This window comes from Neopelma chrysocephalum, unplaced genomic scaffold, assembly GCF_003984885.1.
Source record: "Neopelma chrysocephalum unplaced genomic scaffold, ASM398488v2 Primary Assembly neopelma1_22b, whole genome shotgun sequence".
NCBI lineage: Eukaryota > Metazoa > Chordata > Aves > Passeriformes > Pipridae > Neopelma > Neopelma chrysocephalum.
Genome location: NW_020897690.1, coordinates 8,027,934 through 8,054,102, shown reverse-complemented (window position 1 = coordinate 8,054,102; position 26,169 = coordinate 8,027,934). Strand labels below are relative to the sequence as shown.

Below are 26,169 nucleotides of genomic sequence, written 5' to 3'. Positions count from 1 at the left end.
TCCAAATTTTACTTTTGGAAATGGTAGCTCTCAATGTAGAAAATGTTTCAGTCAACCTTTTTTGGTGGACCTTTTTTATTACTTGTCAAATGATGGTATTGAAATTCTGGTTTTATACAATGTAAGGATGGGGTTTGCTGTTCTTTCACTACAGCACACTAGGGGTCTGGAAGTGAATACTCTAATTCTTCATGTTTAGGTTTTCAGATGTTATATATTGTACAATTTTTATATCTGTGCAACTCCTGATTTTTTTTCCTGCTTAACTTCCCAATAGTTTATTTCTTAGTTAATTATTTTATCTATGACATTAAATATTGACTCTTTTTTTTCTTTTTTTCCCAGTGCGACAATGCAAAAGGACTCAAAGCCTTCTATGATGCAATAAAATATGGACCTAATCATCTGATGGTTTTTGGTGGTGTATGTGCAACAGTTACTTCTATCATTGCTGAATCTCTAAAGGGATGGAATTTGGTTCAGGTAAGGTATGGAATGGAATATATTCAAATGTTAACTATCTTGTATCTCTGGATATTTTTTTTGAAATTTAGAAACTTAGGTTTGACGCTTTTCTAGCTTCTCATTTTGTGTCATTAGTATGTCTCAGTTCCGAAGGCCAATGAAATTACGTGTAAAGAAGAATAGTTACTTCTGTATAGTACTGGATTTTAAGGCTTGGCATTGTACTTAAAATGCATGTGAGTATGGTGCAGCAGTCATGTGTGTCAGTAGGTTAATTAAATAAAATTAATGTATCTCAAAAAGCAACCTAAATGAAATCAAGTTCAGTCATGGTAGGCGGGTGGATCTAGGACTTTTGAAAACATGAAACAGCTCCTCAGGCCTCAGATTATGGTACTTTTGGGTATTTACTCTGTCTCTACTCAATTATAATGCAATAATTCCTATTGACTTTAAAACTGTTGGAAGTGCATAAATTCTAAGTAGTAACTGGGTTCATGTCTCAGTATGTAGCTCACAAAGCACATTTATTCCCAGCTGTTCTTCTTTCTGACTTTCTCAAAGGTCAAGTTTGTGGAAAGGTTCCCTCTGCTGAGGAGTCAGGATTTATTAATACTAATCTTTAAAATGCAGATGATAACAGCATGATTTTCATTTATTCAATCATCTGTCTAGTGTTAATTTTCGAACTGATGGCTGTTCACATAGCCATTCAGTTTTGCTTTTCTCATGTGGAAATACCGTGGCTTTCTCCTCAATATTCATATTCCCCAAAGACAAGTTTGTATATTTTTTTATTAAAAAAAACCCAAATTATTCTATAGCAAAATAAAAAAATAATAATATATAAAAATTACCTGAGGTTACAGTTACAAACAGGCTCCTCTTTTCCACCTAGACTACTTACTGAGAGTAGTGCAGAAAGAACAAATGAGGCATAATTAAGTTTGTGAAGAAGATGATGATCAGAGTACAAATGGGAAAATCTTAGGAGGATAATTAAAGTAGCTTGTTAACTGAGTTTGCAATGCTTGTCAGATCAGATCTTTTTTTCTTATGCTTCAGGATTTTTTTTCTGATGTGAAAAACCTCAGTTCTACTGTGGAAACAAAATAATAGTGTGTCTCTGGTGAGAATGGAGAAAAAACAGAAAGCCTGACACTATCCTTTAACACTGTCTCTTGAAAATGGCCTAGTTCATGACCTATAATGAAGTATGTGACTGGAACTCTGTTTCTTTTTAATTTGTCACATGGAACTTCCAGATGATGTAGGATGTTTTAAATGGCTGAATTTTGTTGTGCTAAAAATCTTTTCATTTACAGTCAAGTTCTGCATGATAAAATCTGAAAATCAATTTGTTCATGAAGTTGCTCAGACTACAAGGAAGGATGATTAGAAAGCTTTTAAATGTCTGAACTTGTAAATATATGTGTTAAAATATAGAATGATATGATGCATATGTAGCATGTATAAGATAGTGGGGAGAACAGTACAAATCTTTCGACTTCTCAGGATCCACTGACATAAGTGTCTCTGATTAAAAGCATAACTTCAATAGAAAGAAAAGATAGAAATCTGTAGTTCTCAGAAGTGGAGCAATATTCAGCCTGATAAAATACAAGATTACCTACCCTCAAAACTTGAAATTTCACCTGAAGGAATCACAGCAAACTCACACAAATAGTTATATGAAATTATGATGAAATAATTTCAAGTCAAGAAGAGGGAGAACAACATACAGACAAAAAATAACCTGACATTGTATTATTGGCAGACTATTTGCATTTGAATGTCCCCATCACTTTGTCCGTGTGCCTGCAGTCACGAAAACAAAGCTCTTAACCCTAGCAAGAACATTTGATTTGATTTACACAGATGTCATGAGGTTGAGCAAAGTGATGACTGCCTTCCATGCAAGGGAAATGCAGGATGATACTGATAGTCCTGGGGAGAATAGAGAAGAAAAGAAGAATAATAACTGAAAAAATTACTTTCCTGGGCAAATAAAATATGAGACCTGCTGACTGCAAAAAACTCTAAACTTTTTTGAAAGCTTTTTAGCCCTGAATTTCAAGTTTCTGGGTGACTGATTTCCTCTGTTTGGGAGAATTTCTCTGTTCTGCCTCTTCTTCGTTCTCTACAGTATAAAGTTGCCAAAACCCCAAGAGTATAAATGTGCTGGAAATCATTGTGTTGTATTTGCTACTCAGGTAACTATAGTAGTGATGGGGGAGGGGAAGGAAATAGATTTTTGCAAAGTAGCTTCCGTCTCTACTCTCCTTACTGTATGCTGTTGATAATGATAGTCTGTTTTACTTAACTGGTTAAATCAGGTCACTGACAGCTTGCAACAAGGTGAAATACGCAAGACTATCAGAGGTTGAGAAGAGTGTCAGTCTGAAGGTGACTTGCCTTATTTCCATGCTGCATCAAAACACAGAGTACTTTTCCTTCTCCATCTTGACAAATTCTGGTTTAGTTATGATCAGCAACAGAAAGGGAGTTTGTGTTCTCAATTAGCTGTCTTCAACTGCTGGCTGATTTAATTATCTCTTACTGTAACAAAATTAATTATATTTTAATGGACCATTTTATATCTGTGAAAAGAGCAAGTTGTTTTAGTCTGCAAAGATTCATGTCATCCTGAAGGACTTCCACTGAGGTATGCTAGGTGACAGAACTTGGAAAATATTTTTTTGAACACACATTCTTAGTAGGACATATGCAGACACCCATTCCCTAGCCTCTTTTGAAAAGTTTCTTAGTTGGTAATCTCTGTGTGCCAGCAGTCCTTACTTTGTTGAGTGACAGTCTGAACATGGGCTGGAAGATGCATGTGTGTCTTTGATCTCCAGTCTGTGGTATGGAATCAGTTTGAACTCTTCGTGTTTCAGTTTAAAAGTTTGTTAATACTCTGTGCCTTTGACAGTGGGCCCTAAAGTCACAAAGGTATAATATTGGGTAGCTGCTGTGCTGTAGGGTGAATATTTCAATGTCAAATTCTTCCAGATTAATCCTATCCTCATTGCCTTTCAATCTTGTTCAAGGCAATTAAACAAAGTGAGGAAGAATAATGAATAGTATCTACAACATCTTGCAAAAGACAAGTCATTTGTTTTGAGTTTTTATACTGAAGCATTCCTGCTAGTATCCAAATAGCGCAAAACAGAGGAGATAGTCAGCAATTCAGTCTTTCTCTTTCATTTCAGGATTACATCTGTTTACATCTCCATGTGAATTTCTTACAGTGACAAAAGCATCTAATTTATATATTTTTATTTTGCTCTTTCTTCCATTTTCATTGTCATCTCTCACTTTCCCTCATTGTCATATTAACTGTAACATTTAATCAGGATGAGGATTTTGACCACAACAGTCATCTCTCTTAATCTGCCGAACTCTTTCTCCATTTTTGGAGATTTGTTATTTTCTTTTGTTGTGCCATTTACTTTCTCGTACAACCTGCTTTATTTCCAATTTCATTTGACTCTGGAAATAAGCCTCTGCTAGAAACAGAGTATAAATATTTGTGCTTCTTTGGAATATCCTCTGTTTCTGCATATTTTATGTAATCTAGTCATAACTGCCAGCTTCTAGGCAAGTAACTGCTTCAGGCAATCCAGTGATTAGATCGTAATGACATTCAAAACTGAGTAACCTTATTTTGGATTCAGCACCTCATGTTGGAAAGTTTTCTAACAAAATTATAGTTACCCTAATCATGATGTATTACTTTTGGGCATATTAACATAGGGAGAGTTCCATGGGTTAAAAAGGGATGTTAGAAAGGGAAAACTCCCTTAGTTCTCCAGCTCATGTAATTGAATATTAAAGAGCCTACCCTAAGATTTGTTTTGTTGTCCCAGAGATCCATAGGTATTTAAGATCCCATCTCTGAATCACTGAAAAGGCTACTGGTGTTTGAGAAAATCAGTGATGTTTCTAGCCTTTGGTTTCCTTCTGAAATAAGGCTGATGTGATTGCATTGTCAGTTCTTCCTAATAATTTCTGACCACTGGCCAATTGAAACCAAATTTTAACAAAGGATTTCCCACAGATTATTAGCTTCTATACATTTCTGTGAAAATGAGCTGCTGAGGGCAGGGATCCAGATGAATGAAGGAAAGGCTGCAGCATGATCACAGAGAACTTGGGGCCAACCATGCAGTGTGGTGCTTCATGTCCGGTGGCTGTTTATGGAAAGGGAACTGACTGCATTGAGAGGATTGTTAAAAAAGCAGCAGAAAAAAATTTAAGGGAACACAGAGGAAGGGTGAAACCCAGAAGGATATGGAGTAGGAGCTGAGGTATGGGTTTGTAGAAACCTAAGACACATGTATCTGTAGGAAACGAGGCTTTATTAGATGTCCCTGTTACTCAGCAAAATTCTTCTAATGTTTACAGAATTTCATAGCAGCTATATGCAGGTTATAAATGGTGGGTTTTAACACTGAAGTAATGCAATTCATCACAGAGTTTTTCTTTTTTTTTTAACATTCCTTGTCTCACTTGTTCCAGTAGAGTGAGTTTGTGCTACTTTTGCCTTCATTGCACAATTTCCATGTATTATTAGTTTGAGTAATGAAAAGGCCATTTAAACTAGTCTTTGGCTAAGAAGATTAGCAACTTCTATCTATGTGATGCAGGCAGTCCCACTTGAACAGGCCTTTCTCCCACTGGAATATGACCCAATGCACCACAAAACTAGAGTCTTTGGCTTCTTGGCCCACAAATCACCATTGTGATCTCTTCTTTTTTCCCCCCCTCTTTTTTTTCCCTTTGCTTTCTTACTTTTTCTTTTGGGATTTGAGGGATTTTATAGACTTTCTGCATTTGTCTTGTGCTTTTAATAGGCAAAGTGTGTGAGGGAAAACAACTCTTGAGGTCTTATTATATAAGGTTCAAGCCTGGTGACATTTTGGTCCTACTTTTGGGAGTTAGCTGAGCACACAAGGAAGTTTTACTCACTTCGCCGTAGGAATGCCCAGGAGCTCCTGAACAGGAAGAAAACACAGTAGGTCTGACCTTCAGGCAGAGTTTCATGTGAAGTTACCCGTCATTTGAGAGAAGCTCTGGTGAACTTGGAGGGAGACAGATCTTTTAGTTCTGCAAATCCTCCCCTTGATACAAGCAGCCAGCAGGAGCCCTGCTGTTATTGATGGACCCTCCGAAGCTCTGTGGTTGCTGCTGGAGGAGCAGAAGCATGGGGAGTTGAAACAGATCATCAGTGCCATACTTCCTAATTAGACTGTGTGTCTCAGTGTGTGGACAGATGCACACGTGCACAAAAAAAAACACATTTAGGAGACTTGGAAGTAGTTGTATGTTCACCTTTAAACTTAGAGAAATGAATGTGGCAGAGCAGCAGGGAAGACTGGCCTAGGGTGGGAGAATAACTTCAGTGAGAAAAGTTCTTTTGCAGTGATTAAAAGCACTGATCCTCATTCCCGGTGCATTATTGCAGTTGTACCCCAGAGGAGACATTAGCATTGCATTGTTGTTAATGGTCCACAAGGTTTAAATTGAAAATTTCAGAAAATTTCCAGGCTAAGTTATGACAAGAAGTGTACATCCCAAATTTTGGATGCACTGCAAGAGTTAGTAGGACTATTTTTTCTCTTCTTTTTGCCTTCTGTTTAAATTTGTGGCATTGATTTCTATGACTTAACCTGTTTTTCCATCAATTTGAAACTAGCTTCTATCCACTGTTCACTTTTCTTTAAATATGACTAGCTGTCTTTTTTCATATTGTTTGTTCTGGAGAAAACAGCAAAACTGCAATATATAGTCTAGTTTTTGCCTTTGATCTAATGTCTAAAGTTCAGTTCATTACATAAAGCATGAGTAAAGGTATTTTAATACAGCTCTAGAGTTAAGGCAGTTGAAGACTGAAACCATATATTTATTCTAATTATTCTAACTATTTATTCTAACTATTCTGCACATTATGTCAGAAAAAACCCACACTTTTTTTTCCTCTTAGCTGTTTGTACATAATATAAGTCAATCACTTTTGTTTAGTGTTGGATCAATAATACAAAATGAACATGAGTTGTGTTCTAGCGAACAGACACACTTAAAAGGCAAGGGTGCTACATTGCCATGTTTTATAATTTGTGTTTGAGAAAACACATTTAATTCTGAACAAATTAGATATTGCCTCTCCTTCATGAACTCCTCCCATGAATCTGAATGGATTCTTGAACAAAAATAAAATACATTAAAACCCTCAACCCATAGTGCAGTATACAAGCATTGATATTTTTTTTCAAATACAAAGCCTCATGTTTTAATGCTGACTCACTTTATTGATAAAGTGTTTAAAATATCCAGGTTAATTTAATATCAGAATAAATAACAGCTGTGTACTGGGATTTTTGGGTTTTGGTATTTTTTTTTTCCTCTGTATAACTTTTATTCTGTCTCACTGCTTGTATTGTTGAGGTTTTTTTCAGCTGGTCTTTTGTTTTCCTTATTTGGTTCATTTCTATAAAAGAGGGTTAAGGTCTTTTCTCATGTGGCTTTGCAGCCCTTCAGCTAGGGTAGACTTGCCAGGTAGAATCTTGCTCACCAAAATGTTTCAGTATTGCACCTTGCAGCTATTGCTGTTGTTTCCTTCACTGCTATGAGGGTATCCCTTCACGTCCCCTCAGGCTCGTTTATTGCTATTTGCTGCTGCTTTTTCTGGAGGTGGTTTCGGGAGGGGACATAGATGGAGAGTTTTGGTTACCATGTCTTCCTTCTCTCCTCTTCTGTGTCCTGATACAATAGGGAGATTTAAGATTGGCTTCTTTGTAAAATCACTTGTGGTTCAGCATCCTTTCTATGTGGAATGATGATGACCGGGATATACACTAATTTCTTTGTCACATTCGAGATTGTTTTTGTGGGACTTTTTCTAGTACCTTGTCAGATGTCTGGGGTTTTTATGGTCTAACCCACCGGACAGTAGTGCTGCCAAATTTCATTCTAGTCCATAGCTGGTCATCATGTTTTCACTTGACTTTCTCTGGGATTTGTGGGGATATAGCTGTGTGACACTAATGCCCCTCTAATTATAATATTTGACTTATTCACGGTTCTGCAAGCCCAAAGAATCACATTTTGATTCATTAATCCCATTGCTTTCATTACTCTGTGACCCACAAACTTGTCTAGAAGTCTCCGATTTTTTTGTGGGAGCATTTTTATAGTTTCTCAGCACTTGCAGCATTGAATTTTGAGCTACCCCTTGCATTTTGCCCTGTGCCTGACTTTCTACAAATCTTGTTTCTATGTCTCTCATTTGAAAGCTAGTTCAGGGAAATCAGATGCTAATTGGTTGCCCATCTGTATGTGATTTTTCTACTTTAAAGGTTATATTGATTAAAGCTATCTTACTTCACTGAAAGTCACTTTATCACTTTGTCGTTGATTTTTGGCAATTATTATTAATTTATTTCAAAATGTTCAGACTACAGTGTTGTCTTTCTCTGACTGTTGCAACATTTCAAATATTCTAGAAAAGTTGGTTTCAAGCTTCTTTTACCACCAATTCCCCAAACGTGGTCCTTATGTTTATTTCACCATACCTATAACTTTGTAAAGCTGGAATTCATTATTTTGGTATGCTGTTTGTCAGAGTGGCTACTTTAATTTGTTTCTGAAAGGTGGCATTGAATGTGTTCTACAGGAACAGCTTGCTGGCCCGTTCCTCAACAGCCTTCTTGAAAAGCCCTGTGGTTGCTTTCTATCCAGTCCTTTTGTCCAGCCTGGCTTGAGTTGCCTTGTATAGAGTGGCAACCTCTGCCATAGTTACAGCTATCCTTGGAACACACAAACCTTTCCACAGTAAAAGGCAAATACAACTAAGTCAAAATTGATACGGTAAATTTTGTTGGCGTCATAATACTACTCCCACAGCCCTAAATTCAGTCCTTCATTTAGTTCTCTCTTATTTGAATGTTTTTCTTCAAAGTACTGTTTTATTACAGAACAAGGAAAGCATTTTCATGTGGTAAATTAACCTACTTTCTCCTGAATGCTGTTTGGCAGCAGTTACTTAATTACTTATTTAGAGGAATAGCATAATTCATACAAGTTCAGCAACAGCAGCTCCTGGGCATAGATTTAAGAACAAACTCATACACCAAGTGCTTAGAAAAAGAAAGAGCATCTTTACATAACTTGAAAATGAAATAAAATATTTATTGGCCTTTAAAACCAGAAAAAGTTTAATTATGCTCCATTGAAGAAGTAACAAAATGCTGATAATGTTTACAGAAAAGGAAGTGCTAAAGTACAAATCTTCATATAATAGAAGCTGTTCTAAGGGCATGATTCTCAAATGCAGTGGTGTTCTTGATGTATGATTCATCTAGTATTGAAACCTGTACGGCATCTGTTTTAATTTTTTGTATTTTCAGTACTTGATACCTCTAGAACAGTTCCTGGGGACTTGTAGATCTTGCTACATGCTTTCTCCATGCATCAGTTAAGCTCTAACACAATTGGAGAAAAATAAGGCCAGTTGAACAAGGGATAGTTATGCTTTAGTTAAACACGAAGTGTCTTTAGCCTTAGTTATCACACATAGCAAAACCAGAATTTCAGTGTCAGAGAAAACAGATATGATCACTGTAGCTTAAGAACCTCCAGACTCTGTTGGAAAACCACTAATAAATGCATACAAAATTGTGGCTGAAACCATTTTTGTATTTGGATTAAGACGCTTTGTTTGGCCCTAGGATTACACTGAGAAAAGGAACATATCTCACAACTTTTAAGCATTGACTTATAATTTTATTTCCCTTTCCTTCTCATTACATTTAAAACTTACAGCAATAGAAAGCTTAAGTAACCGAGTCTAAACTTATTTTTGTACTGAAAAGGAGTTCCGCAATTGCACCTTTACAGTCTTTCAGAATCTCTTCTTGGCTCTCTGTGTTTTAATTGCAAACTGTAATTGCAAACCCTGATTTACTTTGATTTTTTGTCTTGCCTTGGTTTCATTGATATTTAGGAGATAAGTAGCTTGAGATTTCTGAATTCTGTGTTAAGCTATGACACATTCTGCTCCTAATTCTCAGAGTAAAGGAAAGCATTTCCCCAGTGAAGAGTAGTCCTCATCTTCCTTTATCTTGTAAAAGAAGTCCATTAGACTTTGTTATCTGATAGACAGCCTATCTCAAGCTAATTAATAAACTTCAGCAAGACTGATGGTATAACCAGTATGAGCTTTGTTTGTGTTATGATACAAACTAAACAAGGAAACTTCTATGATTACTTATAATTAAGCTACTGTGAGAGCACAATATGTATTCATATGGATTCATTATGTCAGTTTGCTTTCTGAAAGTAAAAAAGATTAGTGGCGCAGCTTCTGAAAGGTTTGTTAAAGTCCTTCAGTATTCGGATAAGGGAATAGGTATACACAGGACTGGGGAGTGACAGGTCGCCACAGCCTAAAGCATTCAGTAAAGTGCTTGGGAGCTACAACTTTGTATTCATTATTAAACACTATTATCTTGACATATAGTGTTAATTTTTTTCTACAGAAAAGAGCAAGAAAGTTCTTCATCATAACCCTTTTTAAAATAAATGCTTTTAGAAGAGTGATGACAGTCTAAAAGTCTGAAATATTCTACAATTACAAATCAAAAGCTGGATGCTTTTTCACATTTATCCAGTGAAGGCCACAAAGATGATCACTGTGATGATCACACCTCCGGTGATGACAGGCTCAGAGAGCTGGGGTTATTCAACCTGGAGAAGGGAATGCTCTGGGGAAAACTTTAAACAGCCTTCCTGTACCTAAAGGGGATCCAGAAGAAAGCTGGAGAGGGACTTTTTAGGGGGTCTTGGAGAGATAAGACAAGGGGTAATGGCTAACTGAAAGACAGGAGGTTTAGATTTACTATTAAGAATAAATTCTTTACTGTGAGGTTGATGAGGCACTTGAATAGGTTGCCCAGAGAAGCTGTGGCTGTTCCGCCCTGCAAGTGTTCAAGGCCAGGTTGGATGGGGCTCTGAGCAACCTGGTCTAATGGAGGGTGTCTATATTCATGGCAGAGGGGTTGGAACTAGATGATATTTAAGATATATTCCAACACAAGCCATTCAATGATTCCAAACAAACTCCCAGACTGAATCCAGTATTCTGTCTGGGAGTATCTATAGCTGCAAGGAAGGAAAAGATCAGTTCTGGGAAAGTGGCATAGACATGCAGTCTTGCTAATAATGGGGCTTTTCACTATAAAGACATGCTCATGCTAAAAAGATAATTTTCCTCATGTCTCTCGTTTAATTTAAACAATCAATCAATCAATCCAAAGATTTGTTTGGGAAGCAAATTTTAACTCCTTCTGTTTTGAAGGCTCTGAATGCTACTGAGAAAAGCAGAGTTACTGAGCAAGCAATAGAGATGATCTTTAGTTCTTATTAACAATATGAAAATTAAATAATAAAGTTGCATACCTACCTATATACGTATACATACACAGATATCTATTTAGAATTATCTGAAACTGTCTTTGGTCTTTTTTATGGCACAGCCCATTGCTGATGGGGCACTGGCGTGTTTCAGAAAAAAGTAGTTGCATTCTCTTACATTGCTTGAGGATTAATTCTCATTCAGAAATATGTTTGACATGCATAAGTGGGTGCTACGTAAGCAGCCTGCTTTGAAATTTTCTTCCTGTGACTTTCTGTTCTCCAGTTGTTTTTGCCCTTCACCTGTTTTGCATTATTCTGCTTACTTGTGAGAAGTTGAAAAAAAACGTGATTTTCAAATCTGAAAGTGAAGGAAGGACCAGAACCAATAATTTACTCTAATAGAAAAATCCTGTATGTTATTTGTGGATCTAGATACAGGAGGTCAGAATTACAGATTAGGGAGCATAATCAGACCAGTCTGGAAGAAATTTGGCTATAGAGACAGAAGTTTAAGAAACACTTTTTTATTACCTAGTAAATTTCATTCAGTCTTTTCAAATTCTTGTGTCTTCTTAGCTATTAAAATTCAGCAATCTTGCAGTTGCCAAATCTGATTATAATTAATGACATTAACGTTAATGTTGATAATGAGTTCTTTGAGTTGTCAATGTGAAAATCTTGTGACCAATGTGATTTTGTCCTTGCTTTTGAAAGTCTGTCTGGCAATGTTATAAAATCCCATCCTTCCTAGGACAGGATAAATTCCTCCCAAATCCTTAGCTTTTTTTCCTCCTAAAATCCTTAGCTTGGGAGGAAGCAACAAAATGCAGAAGGTAGTTTCTTTTCTTTTTCCTTTGTTAGAGCAAATGGCAGAAAGATGCAACTGTGAGGGTCTGAGTTTCACTGCCTGACTATTCACCTTTATTCATCAAGACCTCAAACTACTGCTTTTGCAACTATAATTATCATATAGTTACCCTATAAATAGACTGTACACAAGGTTGCAGGAGGCATATCCTAAATTATAAAACGAATCTTCCCTCATAACAAATGTGCTTGCACCAGCATGACTTGTCTCCTATTCACTGTACAGTGGTTAGACCACGAAAAGAGATGTAGGATTCTGCAACTTACTATGCCCTAAAAAAACCGTTATATAGGTATGTTTGGCCTTTTTTTGTTTTGGTTTGGGTTTTTTTGTTTGTTTTTTTTGGTTTGGTTTTTGTTTGTTTGTTTGGGTTTTGTGGTTTTTTTTCTTTTTCTTTTTCTTTTTTAATTTAAATCATTGAAACAGAAGACAACAAAACTGAGTAACAATCTTTGGACAAATATTTATTTCTTTGCTCTTTCTGTTAGCCTCCTTCTTAACTTTGATGCTTCCTATTGCTACAAGCAGTGCTAGGAGGGCTCAAAGGCAACATGTTGCCAATTAGTCATGGCTTGCACACTGCTCCTTTGAACAGCGGGCATTTATTTTTATGTCCAGAAGTCCACATTTATTACTGCAGATGAACCAATAGGGGGTAGTTTCATAGTTCGTTCAATGGTCTAACTGGTTATGTGAATGAGAAAAACAAAACTTTAAACGTTGTTGCCCAGTATTCTACTGTTTTACAGGCAGACTATTATAGTATTATAATCACCTTAGAAAGACAGCTTGTGTCTCCAGTCACAAATGAATTCACATAGAATATGACATTCTTAGCATAGTTGTAAAGGGGAGAGGTCACTGTGCAGTAAATCTAAGAATTAATGTTTACTAAGTGATTGAGAGTGCTACTTTGAAGTCTTAGCTGCCTGTCCAGAGACTACATAAATCTTACCTGAATGTTTTCCACAAAAGCTGAATTTATAAGATGTATGCCACCAGAAAGCAAACTTCACCCTCAAGGGTAACATTATTGCCTCAGATCCCTAGATGAATAATGGAATGTGCATCACTTGAATTCTATAGAGCTTCAGACTTGTCCATGTATGAAATGAATTTTGGTAACCCCACTATATGAGGACACCTCAAGGTCCAGTCTCTCAAGTCAAACTTGCTGTCAGACTTTGCCCTTGATCCTGCACTGCTTCAGAGTGTAAATGTTTCTCATTCTGCATCTCTTGGTAGCCAACCACAAGAACATCCATGGCATGCTTGCTTCTGTCAGGAGGGGTCCCATCCCAGCTGATGCTGCTTGTGAGTTTGCCAGGAGTTTTGACTGCAATTTCTACAGCCATTATGAAAAACAAAATCACAGGGGGACCAAAACTAATATCACTTTCCTGAACTGTCACAAAGATTACTGTGACCAATATCACAATTTCTGGTTTTGTACCTCCTTCAGTTTTGGCCTTTGAGGGAGGCAATTCTGTCTTACCACAAAACATCAAAGGTGCAGTGAACTGTTTCAAATGGTCATAGCTCAGCTCTTACCCTCATGAAATTAATTTTTAAGAATTGGAAGTGGTACTGTCTCAGCTTCTTTTTTGGTGGTACAAACACAAGCTCTGTGTGGATACCTGTGTCACTGTAGAGAAGGGATGAATTTCCACTTCTCTTTGGGTGATCTAAACAGTATTTATATGGAATAATAATACTCACCTTTCACATTTACCTGAAAACTGAAAAGTGAAAAAGGATGAAGTGTGCACATTTTCAGAGCATGCTTTGGTCCCCAAGAGCATGGAGCTATGAAACCTGCTGCTTCAGCCCTGTAGAGGGTGGGATTTCAGATGCACTTGTTGGCTTGGAATGGCTCATTGCTCCATCTCTAACCACCCCCATGCTCATCATGCCTGATGCACTTGAATCGAGTCCTGAGGGACTAAACTCTTCCTGTGTGCTGTACAGTAAGCTTAAGAGCCCAACTTTGTATTCCATTGCTCTGAAAAAGCATTGATGTTCTCAGAGTATGTGTGTTTGCCAGGTATTTCTGGAACCATGTCTATCTTTCGTCATACTGTGACTGCTTACTATGTTCAATCACCCTATATAAAATTGCAGTTCTAATTTTATCATCACAATTGGCTTCTGTGGCTGTAATGAACAAAATGAAAAGTTATTAGCAAAATCCTTTTTCCTGCTCTGCAATCTAATTGTCATCTGGAGAAATCTCTTCAAAGTGGTTATAACAACTTTATGGGCTCAACACAGAGGAAGTTGTATGCCTCTACTGAGGCATACTATTAGACATTGAAGACCAACATACTGACAGGAAAAAAAAATCCCCTTTGTGGAGATTTGGCTGATTTTAGGAATGCCTAAATGTATAAGGCAGCTCCATTTTTGTCTCAGATGGCACTACGTGCTGGATATGTATGAATTTGCTGTTGTGCATTCTATTTAGTCTTGCTCTAGTCGATGCAGGGTACCAAATCTTCGTTCACGAAGCCTAGCCATGATGAGTCGATGCAGGTTATCGTCACTTAGTTGCAGAAACAGGCCTTAATAAAATCCACTGTTTTTCTTTTAAGATGTTTCCAGCAGACATGATAGTAAAGAGGATGCTGGTGTTTGTTAAAATAAAATAGTCAGAACAGTTGCCTGGAATTCTGAAGGTTTACAATTCTCCCCCAAGACAGTCAAAATCACATCTGAATGCCATAACCAGTAGGCTATGGAGTCATTGTCCTCTCATGCTCTGTTTTTCTGGTCACATGAACCTTTTAAATACTTTACTGTGCAGTGAGGCACCACTGACATAGGTTAGGAGAAGATCGCACAGTGTAGTTGGCACCTTGATCTTTGTATGATGATAAAAACAGTCCTGGTGCATCAACCTGAGGGTTGTATACCATCTAAGGTTCCTTTCTTCTGGGCAAGACTTACACTACCTCTAAAATATGAGTGCTTCCTACATACTGGTAGCCAATGTGTCTAGATAAAAATAATGAACTATAGACAGCTGCTTTGACAGAACAAGTATCAGTGCTCTTCAGTCTGTGATCTGCATGGATGGGTGTATGGATCTGCTGCCTTGACTGATGTGCCTGGTCTTTGCAGAGCAAAGGATTTGGCACTCACCATTATCCTTGGCATTCCTGTCAACGGAGTGTGCCCTGTTTAGTATATTACTTGTTTTCAGCTGTGTTTTTGCACCACCATAGTTTCCAGTTCATGTTATAAGGAAGATAAATGTGCACAGAGTCCAGGGTCCCCTTTTAGGACCCAGGTCCCACAAGTTGTATTCTGCACTATTTAACTTGTAGGTACTGGGATGCTTAATTTTACCTATACCTGAGTTTGTATCTACTATGCTACCTGCAGTTACCTTGTTCAATATAAACATACAGTGAGGACAGAACCAGAAAAGAGCTGGTTTGTTGATTGTAGCTTAGGGGTAATTTTCAAAAGTTCTAGATGTGTACAGGGGAATAATCTGTCTCCGTTCTCATGAAGATATAGTTTAAACAGTATATGACTGATCTTGTCAGCTTAAATTTTTATGAAATTTAGAATGTGATATTCGGTATGTCTGAACTTATGTCCATGTAGAATACTGTCAGTTCCTTGGAGTCAATTCAGGATAGGGCACGCAAATTATCTGTTTTACAGGAACAAATGACTGGAATGGGGTTTTTTTATACAGTATGAGAAACCCTCAGTTCATTTATAATCTGTTGGATAACTTTAAAAAAATCCTTAAAGAGGAAGACTATTATATAATTTAGGCATTGATTACACTCAATTTTCAGAATTTCAAAGCAAGTCTTTTCCAGAGCAGACTCCAGAAGAATCACTGTATCTTAACCTAACACAATCTTAACCACCTTAACACATAGATCACAACATTCTTTATTTTACAAAAAAATTGAGCCTAAGTTTCACAACATAATATATGACAGTAGCCAAGAGGTACCAAAAATTGTAATCTTCTGTTTCTTTTGAGTCTGTACACAATCTAGAAATACATGTTGTAATATTTCAAAATACAGACATTAATAAAAATTAATTAATTTTAATGTTTTCTAAACTTTCTTCAAGAAAATTGAGAGACTAAGTTTTCAGTTTTGAAGATACTCTGTTTGGTGATTCCTGATCCTATGTGCTACTTTAACTATGTATAAATAAAAAATTATGAGCCTCTGTTTTTTTAATCTATGGCAGTATCTCTATTATATATATTATCTCTATATACTGCCATTTATCTATGGCAGTATGTCTATTTTTATTTTGCTCAGAAATAGTATAAAATTCTGCACTGTGAAAGTATGATAGAGCATGCAGATCAGAGCTACAAATATTAAAGTTGTTATTAAAATATATATATACATATATATATAAAATTTGGTTAAATTGCTCAAAATTAAAACCTGATATCTGGAAGTATTTATAAACATAATATAATTATAAAACTTCTGTGTTTTTATTACTTTATACAACTTTTCCTTGGATGAAGATGTAAATTCTTCATAATTTTTTTGCATAAACCGGTTTTGAAATGTTCTGCTCTCAGGGAGATACTTTACTCATGTTAACCTTATTGTGGTTGGAGGTTAAAACCATTATATATATTTTATCTCCATTTTACTTCAAGTTTAATTTTTTCTTTAGAAATACATGTGAAATATCTTGAGCTAGAGAAATGGGACCTATATTTGCAGTGCACAAATGAGATCTCATTTTAAGTATATTCTCTGGTTTTAGCATAAACGTATTTCCTAGTCTGGATACTTTAACTGTAGAGATAGGATATCCTGAGTAGATAGGTAGGAAAATTTTCTTGTGAGGGTGGTCAAACATTGAAACAGCTTCCCCAGGAGTGGCGTGGAGTCTCCATCCTTGGAGATACTTGGTACTCTTGGTCTGGCTGCATTGGGTAACCTGTAACCAGCAGGTTGAGTCTGAGGGAGGTGATCCTTCCCCTCTTCGAGGCACACCTGGAATGGTGTATTGGTGTCCAGATCTGAGCTTCCTGGGAAAGGAATGGAGGCCTCTAATGGAGGCCTACAAAGATGATTAATGGTTTGGGGTGCCTGCCATACAAATAGAGGCTGAGAGAGTTGGGACTGTTTTGCCTGGAGAAGAGAAGGCTTGAGAGGATCATGTCAATTTGTATAAACATCTGAGGGGGAAGTGAAGAAGGCAGAGCTGGACTCTTCTCAGTGGTGCCCAGTGACAGGAGAAAACAGGTACAGACTGAAATGCAGGAAATTCCATGTCTCATTGTAGGGATGACCAAACCTAGAGAAATTGTGGAAAGTCCATTTCCGAAAATATTCATAAATGTGATTGGACAGGACCTTGAGCAACCTGTATGAATAGACCTTGGTTTGAGCAGAGAGATTGGACTAGACAATGTCTTGAGTTTCCTTCCTGCCTCCGCTGTTCTGTGATTTTGTGAATGTAACTCCCAGTCTTTATTTTGATTTTTTTACTGTAGACTAAAAAAATTGAAATAATAGCAGTGAAATTCCCCTGATAGGCTGATATCACCACAGATTCCCTTATCAACTAAAAATGATGAGCAGATTTCATTTTAATCCTGTTTAATTCAGTATGTACTTATTGTTACCGGTTTTTTTCCAAATCCTCCTTCAGGCTTTAAAAGCAATAACAATGAAACAGAGAGATATACCCTTTGAATATTGAACTGAATATTAGTGCATGCATAAATATGCATTTCTAAAAACCTAAAGATCCTAATAACACGAATAACATTGGTTTGACCCTCTTTTGAGCAGGAAGTTGGACTATTTGTTTTTCTGTTATCCTGTGATTCTGAGATTGCTGAACCATGGTGGTCCCTATTAGGTTTAAAAGGCTAAAGATGGTTTATTTCTCACACATTATAATTCTGAAAGTGTTGGCATTCTTGGCAATTGCCAATGTATTGAAACTGTTAATTCTAGCTTCGTGTATTTCTAGATAATAGCATAGTCTTTTCAAGGTGATCTGTCTTGCCATAGTTAGTAAAGTGTTAAAGTTATTGTTCTAAAAGCAAAATTCTTTAGCCTCTTTGTAATTTACTACACAACCTTAACAATAAAACAACATTCCTACATTTCGTACTCCTGTCTTCTGGATTATACTCCTCTCTTCTGAAAAGCAGTGTTCCCGAAAAAAAATTATAATCTTGGTAGATAATTGGTCTATCATCACAGTGTGATGCCGTGCTCAAGAAAACAGGATTCTTGGATGGATAGGCGGATAAATAGGGGAATTTTTAAAATAAATTCCACACCTAGTTCTGGTGCCCATATCTGAAGATAATAAATTCCAAGATTTTCACAGAAGAGCTATGCAAATAGCTAAAATGCAGTAAAAAGGTCTTCTTATAATGAGAGATTCCAAGGATTCTGTTCAAACCCTCAGACATATGATGGTGAAATTTTGTCAGCTGAACCATATAAAAACTAACCACTTCAGACTAAAAAGAAATATATCAAACATAATTCAAAGCTTTGAAATAAGTGGAATAAGACTAGAAATAGGGTATACATTTTTAACAGCAGAAATATTTAATATAACAATTTACTGAAGCTTTAATTCAATTCTACCTTACTAGCAGGTCAAGAGGAAGTGTTTTTCTAAAACTACGCTCTAGGATAAAGAAAATATAATTTAGGGAAACCCTTTGCCTTGTCACTCATACGAGGTCACTCTAGATCCTCAAAATTATTCTGTCCAGTCTTATCTAGAAGTCAGCTGAACACAGATGTTCTTAGAGGAAAAATACAGTGTTATCATTTATAGTATGAAAACATGGAAAATTACCTTTTGCAAAAAAATTAGAAAGCCTAGCTTGGATAATGGAGAAAGCTACTTATTGTCTTAAATTGAGGAAAAAGTTTTAGAAGGAAATTGCATGAAGCGTCATTGTAGTGGCTATTAACAGCTCATTGTACACAAGATAAAGTAATTGCCACAAAAAAAAAAAGAAAAAAAAGAATAACTATGACTGACTAAGTTCTTTGCTCAGATCTTTTAATAACTTGGTTGATTTTTTTTGTTTGTCAGAAATCCATAATGATAGAATCTAATGACTCTCTCCTCATTTTTGAGTACAGTCTAGAGGCAGGAAAGTGTCTTTTAGTAAAAAACTCCAATATTTGGCTTTTTCAACAAACAGAATATTTTTCAATTTCAAGTGGAAAATGTGTTCATGTGAAGGTATTTTCTGGGGAAAGATAGGAAGGAAATAGTATTCCAAATCACATTAGCTTGCAGGGAGACGAAGGAATTATATCAATTTATTTTTTACTTTGTTCTTAAAGTAAAAAAGAAATGATCTTATTAAATGCTTGAACACCAGTTCCTTAAATCACATAAAAAGATAGACTCTGTTCCCATCATTAGTCATTTTTTAGCTTTTGTATTGTGAAGAAAAGCTTGTCGCTATGCCCCAAGGCATCAGACACATCAGAGGTTCTTCTGCAGCTGTGAAGACATGGAGGTGCCCTTTCAGGAAAATTGCCCTTGTGCTTTTTAGACTGCATCTGGGCCCAGCTGGCTTAGACTCTAAGGCAATATCTCCATTAGCATTTTAGTTCAAATCTGGAGTATGGTTTTAAAATAAATCGTACTGTTGTCCCCACTTACCATGCTTTGGCTCTTAGCAAGGGGAGGTGTTGGAGTGCATGAGCCAGCTTCCACAAGGAAGAATCATAAAATCATAACGTCATAGAATGGCCTGGATTGGAAGGAACCTTAAACATCAATGAGTTCCAACCCCCCTGCCATGGACAGGGATGCCTTTCATTAGACCAGGTATTTCAGACCTTACCAAATCCAGGGATGGAGCATCCACAACTTTTCTGGGCAACCTGTTCAGGTTCCCCACCACCCTCACAGTAAAGAATTTTTTTCTGGTATCTAATCTAAACCTACTCTCAGTTTGAAACCATTGCCCCTTGTCCTATCACTACATGCTCTTGTAAAAAGTTTCTCTTCATCTCTCTTGTAGGCTCCCTTCAGGTACTGGCAGGCCGCAGTTAAGTCACCCTGAAGCCTTTTCTTTTCCAGACTGAGCAATCTCAATTCTCTCAGCCTTTTCCAGTAGGAGAGATTCTCCATCCCTCTAATCATTTTGGTGGCCCTCCTCTGGACTTTACTCAACAGCTCTATGTCCTTCCTGTGCTGGAGACCTCAGACCTGGATGCAGTACTCAAAGTGGGGTCTTATGAGAGCAGAGTAGAGCGGAAGAATCACCTCTCTTGACCTGCTGAAGAACCAAGAGCCATGTGTGCTCTGGAAACACAACTAACTCTTCTTCCTCTAGAAATTGTTGCTTACCCACAGGACCTGTCTGAATCTGTATAATGTGATGGACACTGGATCCTCAGCAGCAACTGTTTTGCCAGGCAGAAGGCTCTTCTTTCTTTGCACTGGCCTGGTAGAACTGCAAGCATACAGCAGATCCTTTTTCGCTTTCTGTGATGTGATCAGCATAAGCTAACTGAGGAGGAAAGGATGATGCCTTCTCTGTCATCTGTACATGGTAAATATTGTTCCTATGCAACTGCAGGATTTCTCAGTTTTTCACTCCTGTATCTTTAGAAACCTAAAGAGTCCTCTTGCAACCAGTATCCCAAATATTCAGAGAGCTGAAATGTGAGACCATGTGGAAGGAGTTATCACACAGAGCTTATCTCATTGTGTATCTGAGGCTTTACTCATTCTAAAACTGGGCCTTAAAAACTTTTATTGAAAATGCTGTTTTCTAAAAGTTGAAAATAGTTTATTTGCGGAGACCAAGATCTTCAGGCCAGAAGCAGCAAGTACAACATTTGGTTTGACATTCAATTAAAACTCGGGCCAAAATTTTTCATCTACTGTACCTCTTTGTACATCCTAGTAATTTATGGCTAAGCTAGACTGAATCTTTATAAAAGACATCCATTTTTTATTTAAAATGTTCTACAGAGAATCCAGCATACCCTTAGGTGAGGTGTTCTATTGATTAATTGCACTCACTCTGAAAATATTTCCAGTCAGACCTTGCTTAGCTTCAGTCTCCAGTCATTTGTCTTTGTAACTTTGTCTGTCAAGGAGCTGCTTGCCACTGAAAAATCTTTTAATACATAGGTACTTACAAACTGAGACTTTGTTTCCCTTGGGAAAATAGATACACATTTTGGAAATCCTTTAAAAGAAAAGAAACCAGCATTTAAAACATTGTTTTGTTTTCAAATCTTTCCAATTTCCGATGTAGAGCAGTTTGTTTCTATATAGTATACTTATACTGAACTTTCAAGAGATGAAGAGAGCTTTTTTACCAAACCATGGCCATGAGTTGAAATGAAGAAAGCCTGGAATAGCATTTGGTTTTGTTACCTCAGAGACGTTATAATTTTCAACATGGTTATTTTTAATTTTTTTCAATTAGTTTTGCCTCAGGAAGCTGTTTCTATTATAGCTGCTACTAAAAAAAGCTCTTTTTCCCCCAAATGATAAAATGAGAAAAACCCAATGGGAAGCACAGAAATGGTAGAGCCAAGCTTTCCAGCCTAAGGTGTACAATGGTAGGACAAGAAACAATGAATATAAGTTGCAATATGGTTAGATGTAAAGAAATTTATTTTATTTTTTACCATGATCAGAGGCTGGAACAGGTTCCCATAAAGGTTTTTCAATCTTTGTCCATGGTGATGTTCAGAATTTGACTATACATGACCCTTAGCTACCTCATCTTGAAGATCCTGCTGAAAGCAGGGAGTTGACCTCTTTGATCTTCAGGGGTCCCTTCTGTTCTGAATTCTGAAGTAACACCGTAAAAACATGAGTGTTTCAGCCTTTCTGTCATTGATGGAGGCTGACAAAGGCTCTCCCCTCCACCTGGTCAAGAACTTGAATGAAGTTTGTTGAAAACAGGTGTCTGAGATTCAGAGAAACATATGACCAGACCAACTAAGCTTCATTTCCCTAGGCAAGAAGTTCCAGAACAGATAGCAGGTCCCCACTTATCCATCTCATATATGCACATGGAGCATGTGAAACAGTGCTTTATTACACTGGTAATCTAGGTTGGCAGCTTTGTTGACATGAAACAGTAAACTACCCATATTCTATACCGCTGATTACTGAATCTCAATTTCACAAATTTATCTTTTGACAATCAGTCACATTTGGATAGATAGTGACACCTAAAAGTAATTAAAACTCTTTCTGGTAATAAGTAAATTGAGGTATGGCATTTGCATTTATTGAAAATTAGACAGAAAGACACCAACAATCAAGAAACAGAACCCATTTTTGTTCACTTGAAGTTTGTTTCACAGTTCTCTAGCCATTACAAAATATTGCCTCTGTCAGACAAGCCAATGTACAAGCAATGCAAATTAATAGCTAAGAGAAAAATGAATCTCTCATTCTAGTGCACTGTATTGTGACACAACATTGAAGCAAGTATTATTTTATTATCTAATTCATTCCTTTTAATCAAAAACTTACATTTGTAATTTTTCTATAATAAACCATAAAGTCTGAAAATTTTTAGGTCAGGGAAGCCAGGCTGTCAGCATTCAAATTCAAAGTTGTCTCAAAGAGTATACTCTTTGATATGCATCTGATAAAAATAAACTTGTTATGTAAGGTGTTGATTCAGCAAAGTGATTACATGCTTAGCTTTTTAGGCACTTAAGTGAACCTGGTAGTATTCAGTAAGCACACATATGTCAGTTCAAAATTATTGAATGTCAAGAGTCATTGTCATCATTAGGAACATAAATGCGTTTCATCTCTACTGAACATTAACAATATGTCTGCTGGATTGGCTATTTGGTTTGATTGCTTGTTTTAGTAAGGTCAAATATTTTGGTAGTTATGGACCCACAGTAAATTCATTTTAAAGAGTTTTCAATTCATTGTTAATAATGGAGGTCATGTAATCGTGGTATTTGATCAAATATGGTTACTAAAAAACCCAACACAGTTTAACTCAATTCCATGACCCCTTTTCCTTTATGTTCTCTCTCTATGTGCATTTATGATTCTATGTTTCAGTTAGTTATTGCTAAGCCCCTCTTTTTTCTTCCTCTATTTTCACCGTAATCTTGTCAAGATCACTGTGACTAAAACTAAGACAGTATTTATATCTCTTTCCCTTTTACATTATTATTACCATGATTAACATCCTTCATCTGCACAATATTTGCTTACCAGTAAAACAGTGGTGATTTTTTTCTGAAAGAGACTTTCATTATTTTTGTAGTAGTCCAAATTGAAAAATATACAAAAAAAAATCACAATGCCTATCAAATTCTGATGCGTTTTCTACATGATGGAGGGGTATGTGGTTAATTTTTTCTATTTTTTTTTGTGTTTGTTTGCTATTATTGTTGTTGTGGTGGGGGTTTTGTTTGGTTTTGGGGTTTAATTTGACTTTGTTTGAGTTGTCTGAATCTGCTTGGGGCATCATAAAATGAGAAATTGGAGACTTTTTATGTTGGTTATACACAATTCTGTATATGTGGAGAGGGAGGTAGTTTAGTTTTGTTTTTACACAGAATGATCTTCCAGCTTTTTGACTAGGAATCACTTTGATTTGAATGATGATATCTGCTCGTGGATAGATAGGTCAGAGTATGGTAATGCACATGTGTGATTTGCAGATCTTTCAAGCAATTTATGAATTGAAGTTTTTAATAGAGGTATTTTGAAACGTAGCTGAAGTAATTTGTATTCTGCTGCATGATGGCATCAAATTCTCTGTTAGCAACTTCTGTATTTTGCAGTAGCACCCGTTAAATTCCATGGCAATATCAATTTATTTTATTGCCAAGTAATACACTTCTTTTTCCTCACTTATGCCCTTGCAAAGACACAAAATACGATTAATAGATGAAAATACTCAACAAATTTCATGTTGGATTAATATTTTCAACAAATGCTTTCTGAGCAGTAAGGCCACAACACACACAATCCCTGCCTGAACCTGCTTTTTCCCATCTGCCAGAGGAGAGACTAAACCTGAAGACTGTTACAGCAGCTTGTCTTCACCATTTTGATAAGTCTATACTGCTGCTCTGTTCATTAAGTAGTTTGAAGTCTGTAGTGCAACATGCAATGTAAGAATCTCTGTGGAAAAAATAGCCTAAGTTGTGTGACTGACCGTATTGGCCAATTTTTTGAGATCTTTCTGTTCCCTCTGCAAGCCTAACATTAGTTTACTTCCCATTTTTGGAACCATGCATTGTAATCTGTTTAAAGTGCTCAGTGGGCAAATCTTCCAAGAGTTAGCTGCAAAGGCTAATTGCTTTCTCTACATAAATTAGGAAGAAAAAGAAATTACCTTTTAATTTACACAACTTTTTTCATGTGTGTGTGTTGAAACTTAGAAGGTTTGTCATCAGCAGAGTAGTGATGGTCTGGACCTATCTCTTATTAAGAGCAGTCAGACCTGTAATAGCAAGGGACTAGATTCTGACTCGAGAGGTTGCACCTAGTCTACACTTTAGCTAAATAGTGAAATCAGAAATTTTCAAGTCAACGTAATAAAAATGGAAAAAAGCAAGAAGAGAAAAGGCACCATTCAGAGCTATCATTTTGGAAAAATATGCAGAGCACATATACCAATTTGTGCTACAGATTTAGTCTCTTCACTGCTATTTAGTTTCCTTGTTGCCTGTTGATTTTAGTGTGTGATTACAAGAAGAGGAACTAGGTACCTGCTGAGCTATAGTCCAACATTATGGGACTTAATTTTTGATGTAAGAAAAAATTCTGGTGCATCATTCTGTGACAGAATGTGAATTCTGAGAGGAAATGCTTGTGATCTTCGAAGCAAGAATACCCCTTTTCATACCAAAGGCCATGCTAAAAGTACATTCTAGAGCATTTCATGCTTTTGGTCTTCATAATGTTCATTTTTGTCTTTTCAAGTCTTTCTATAGCTCTTGATGTCGGCACCTTTTCCATTCTGTATTATGGTAGGGTTTTTCAAGTCTGATTTCCCTTGAATGTCACCCATATATATGGAGTTTAGAATTCTGAGGTTTAGAATTTCTTCTTTATTATAAAAGAAAGGGAGTTTTATTGACATGTAATGCAATGGTGTTGAAAGCTTACTTTGGATTAAATATGATAAAATAAATCCTAATTTTATATACATTTTGCATATCAAGTGTAAAGATTTGTAGAGACTCAACATCAGTTACTTTGAAGTCATTTGAGCAGTCTTGGTAGATGAAGTGAACACATGGTTCCATGGTTTTAATAAAGTAAATGCAAGAAAATACAGAATAAAGAAGATGGGTTTACTTTTGACTCCAGCACAAGTCGAACTACTGAATTATCTGTAGTCCTTACATTGCAGAAACTGTAGGAAGAATAGTTTGAGGACTCAAAAATTACATGTATTAGAAGACCATAAAATTAAAATTTATGGAAATAGTGCTGTTATCTGTCTGGGAACATTTTGGCAATTTTTTTCATGTTCTTTCTTCAATCTAGTTTCTCAGAGATCAAATAAGGATTTAGAGAACTTGATTTGTATGCAAGAAGATGATTTATAATGTTACTGACCTTCTCTGACTTAGCAGACAAAACGTAATGTGATCCCTAGTCAGCTACAAAAATTCAAATGTATGTATGGGGAGACATCTTGTTTCTGTGCAAGGGCCAGCTGCAGTTTCCTGGGTTGTGGGAGCTTTGCTGTGCCTGGATGTCTTCTGAACAGTATGTTCTGGGTTATGTACAGGAAGTTGGAGGTTGGTGTGGGAAGTATTGAATGACCTTCTCTTGTCCATCTCACATGGGGAGCCGGATATAAAGACCTTTGATGCTCCTCCAGGCCTTACACCCTACCTGTCCTTCATCTTAACCCTGTAAAGACTGTTTGCTACCACACCACTGATGAACAGAAGTGAAAGTTAGATGTTATGAAGATGTATTTCTGTTTGCTTGTCTCTTCCTAGTGTGTTTTTTTCCCCAACTGTTCCTGGGAAAACCAGTAGAGAAGGTGCATTGCTCCTTGTGCTCCCTGTTGACAATGTTAGGGGCTTGTTAAATCCAAGTTACGGTGGTCCTTCTCTGTATTATTTTTTAATGGCTAGAGATGAAGAAGAAAACTGTCTAGACTGTTAACTGTCTTACAGACAAGAACTTCACAAGCAGTGAATTACGTACTCTGTAAAGGGAAGATTTAAAAGTATCTCACTTCCTCTGTCAGTTTTCAGCATTTGGCATTAAAACAACTGTGGTAGCTATTACAGGAAGGTTAGGCAGGTATTGCTGCTCTTCTTACAGTGAAAACAGAATCAAAAAGGGTTTTGTTAGCAAGCAAAAAGACTGAAAAATGAAAAGCAACTTGCTAGGAAAACACTAGAAAAGATAATGGATTTGGTTTCAAGGAGTTTCAGGTG

At 36.6% G+C, this 26,169-nt stretch overlaps 1 protein-coding gene across 2 annotated transcripts in view; it reads left to right on the top strand.

Moving 5' to 3' along the window:
• The window catches only part of GABBR2 (gamma-aminobutyric acid type B receptor subunit 2), a 473,412-nt gene that overhangs the window by 104,446 nt on the left and 342,797 nt on the right, over window positions 1-26,169 (top strand). For both annotated transcript variants that reach the window (XM_027679466.1, XM_027679477.1), the window contains exon 2: window positions 346-483. In XM_027679466.1, the coding sequence (XP_027535267.1) occupies window positions 346-483 (138 nt within the window). The remainder of the gene's footprint in view (window positions 1-345; window positions 484-26,169) is intronic.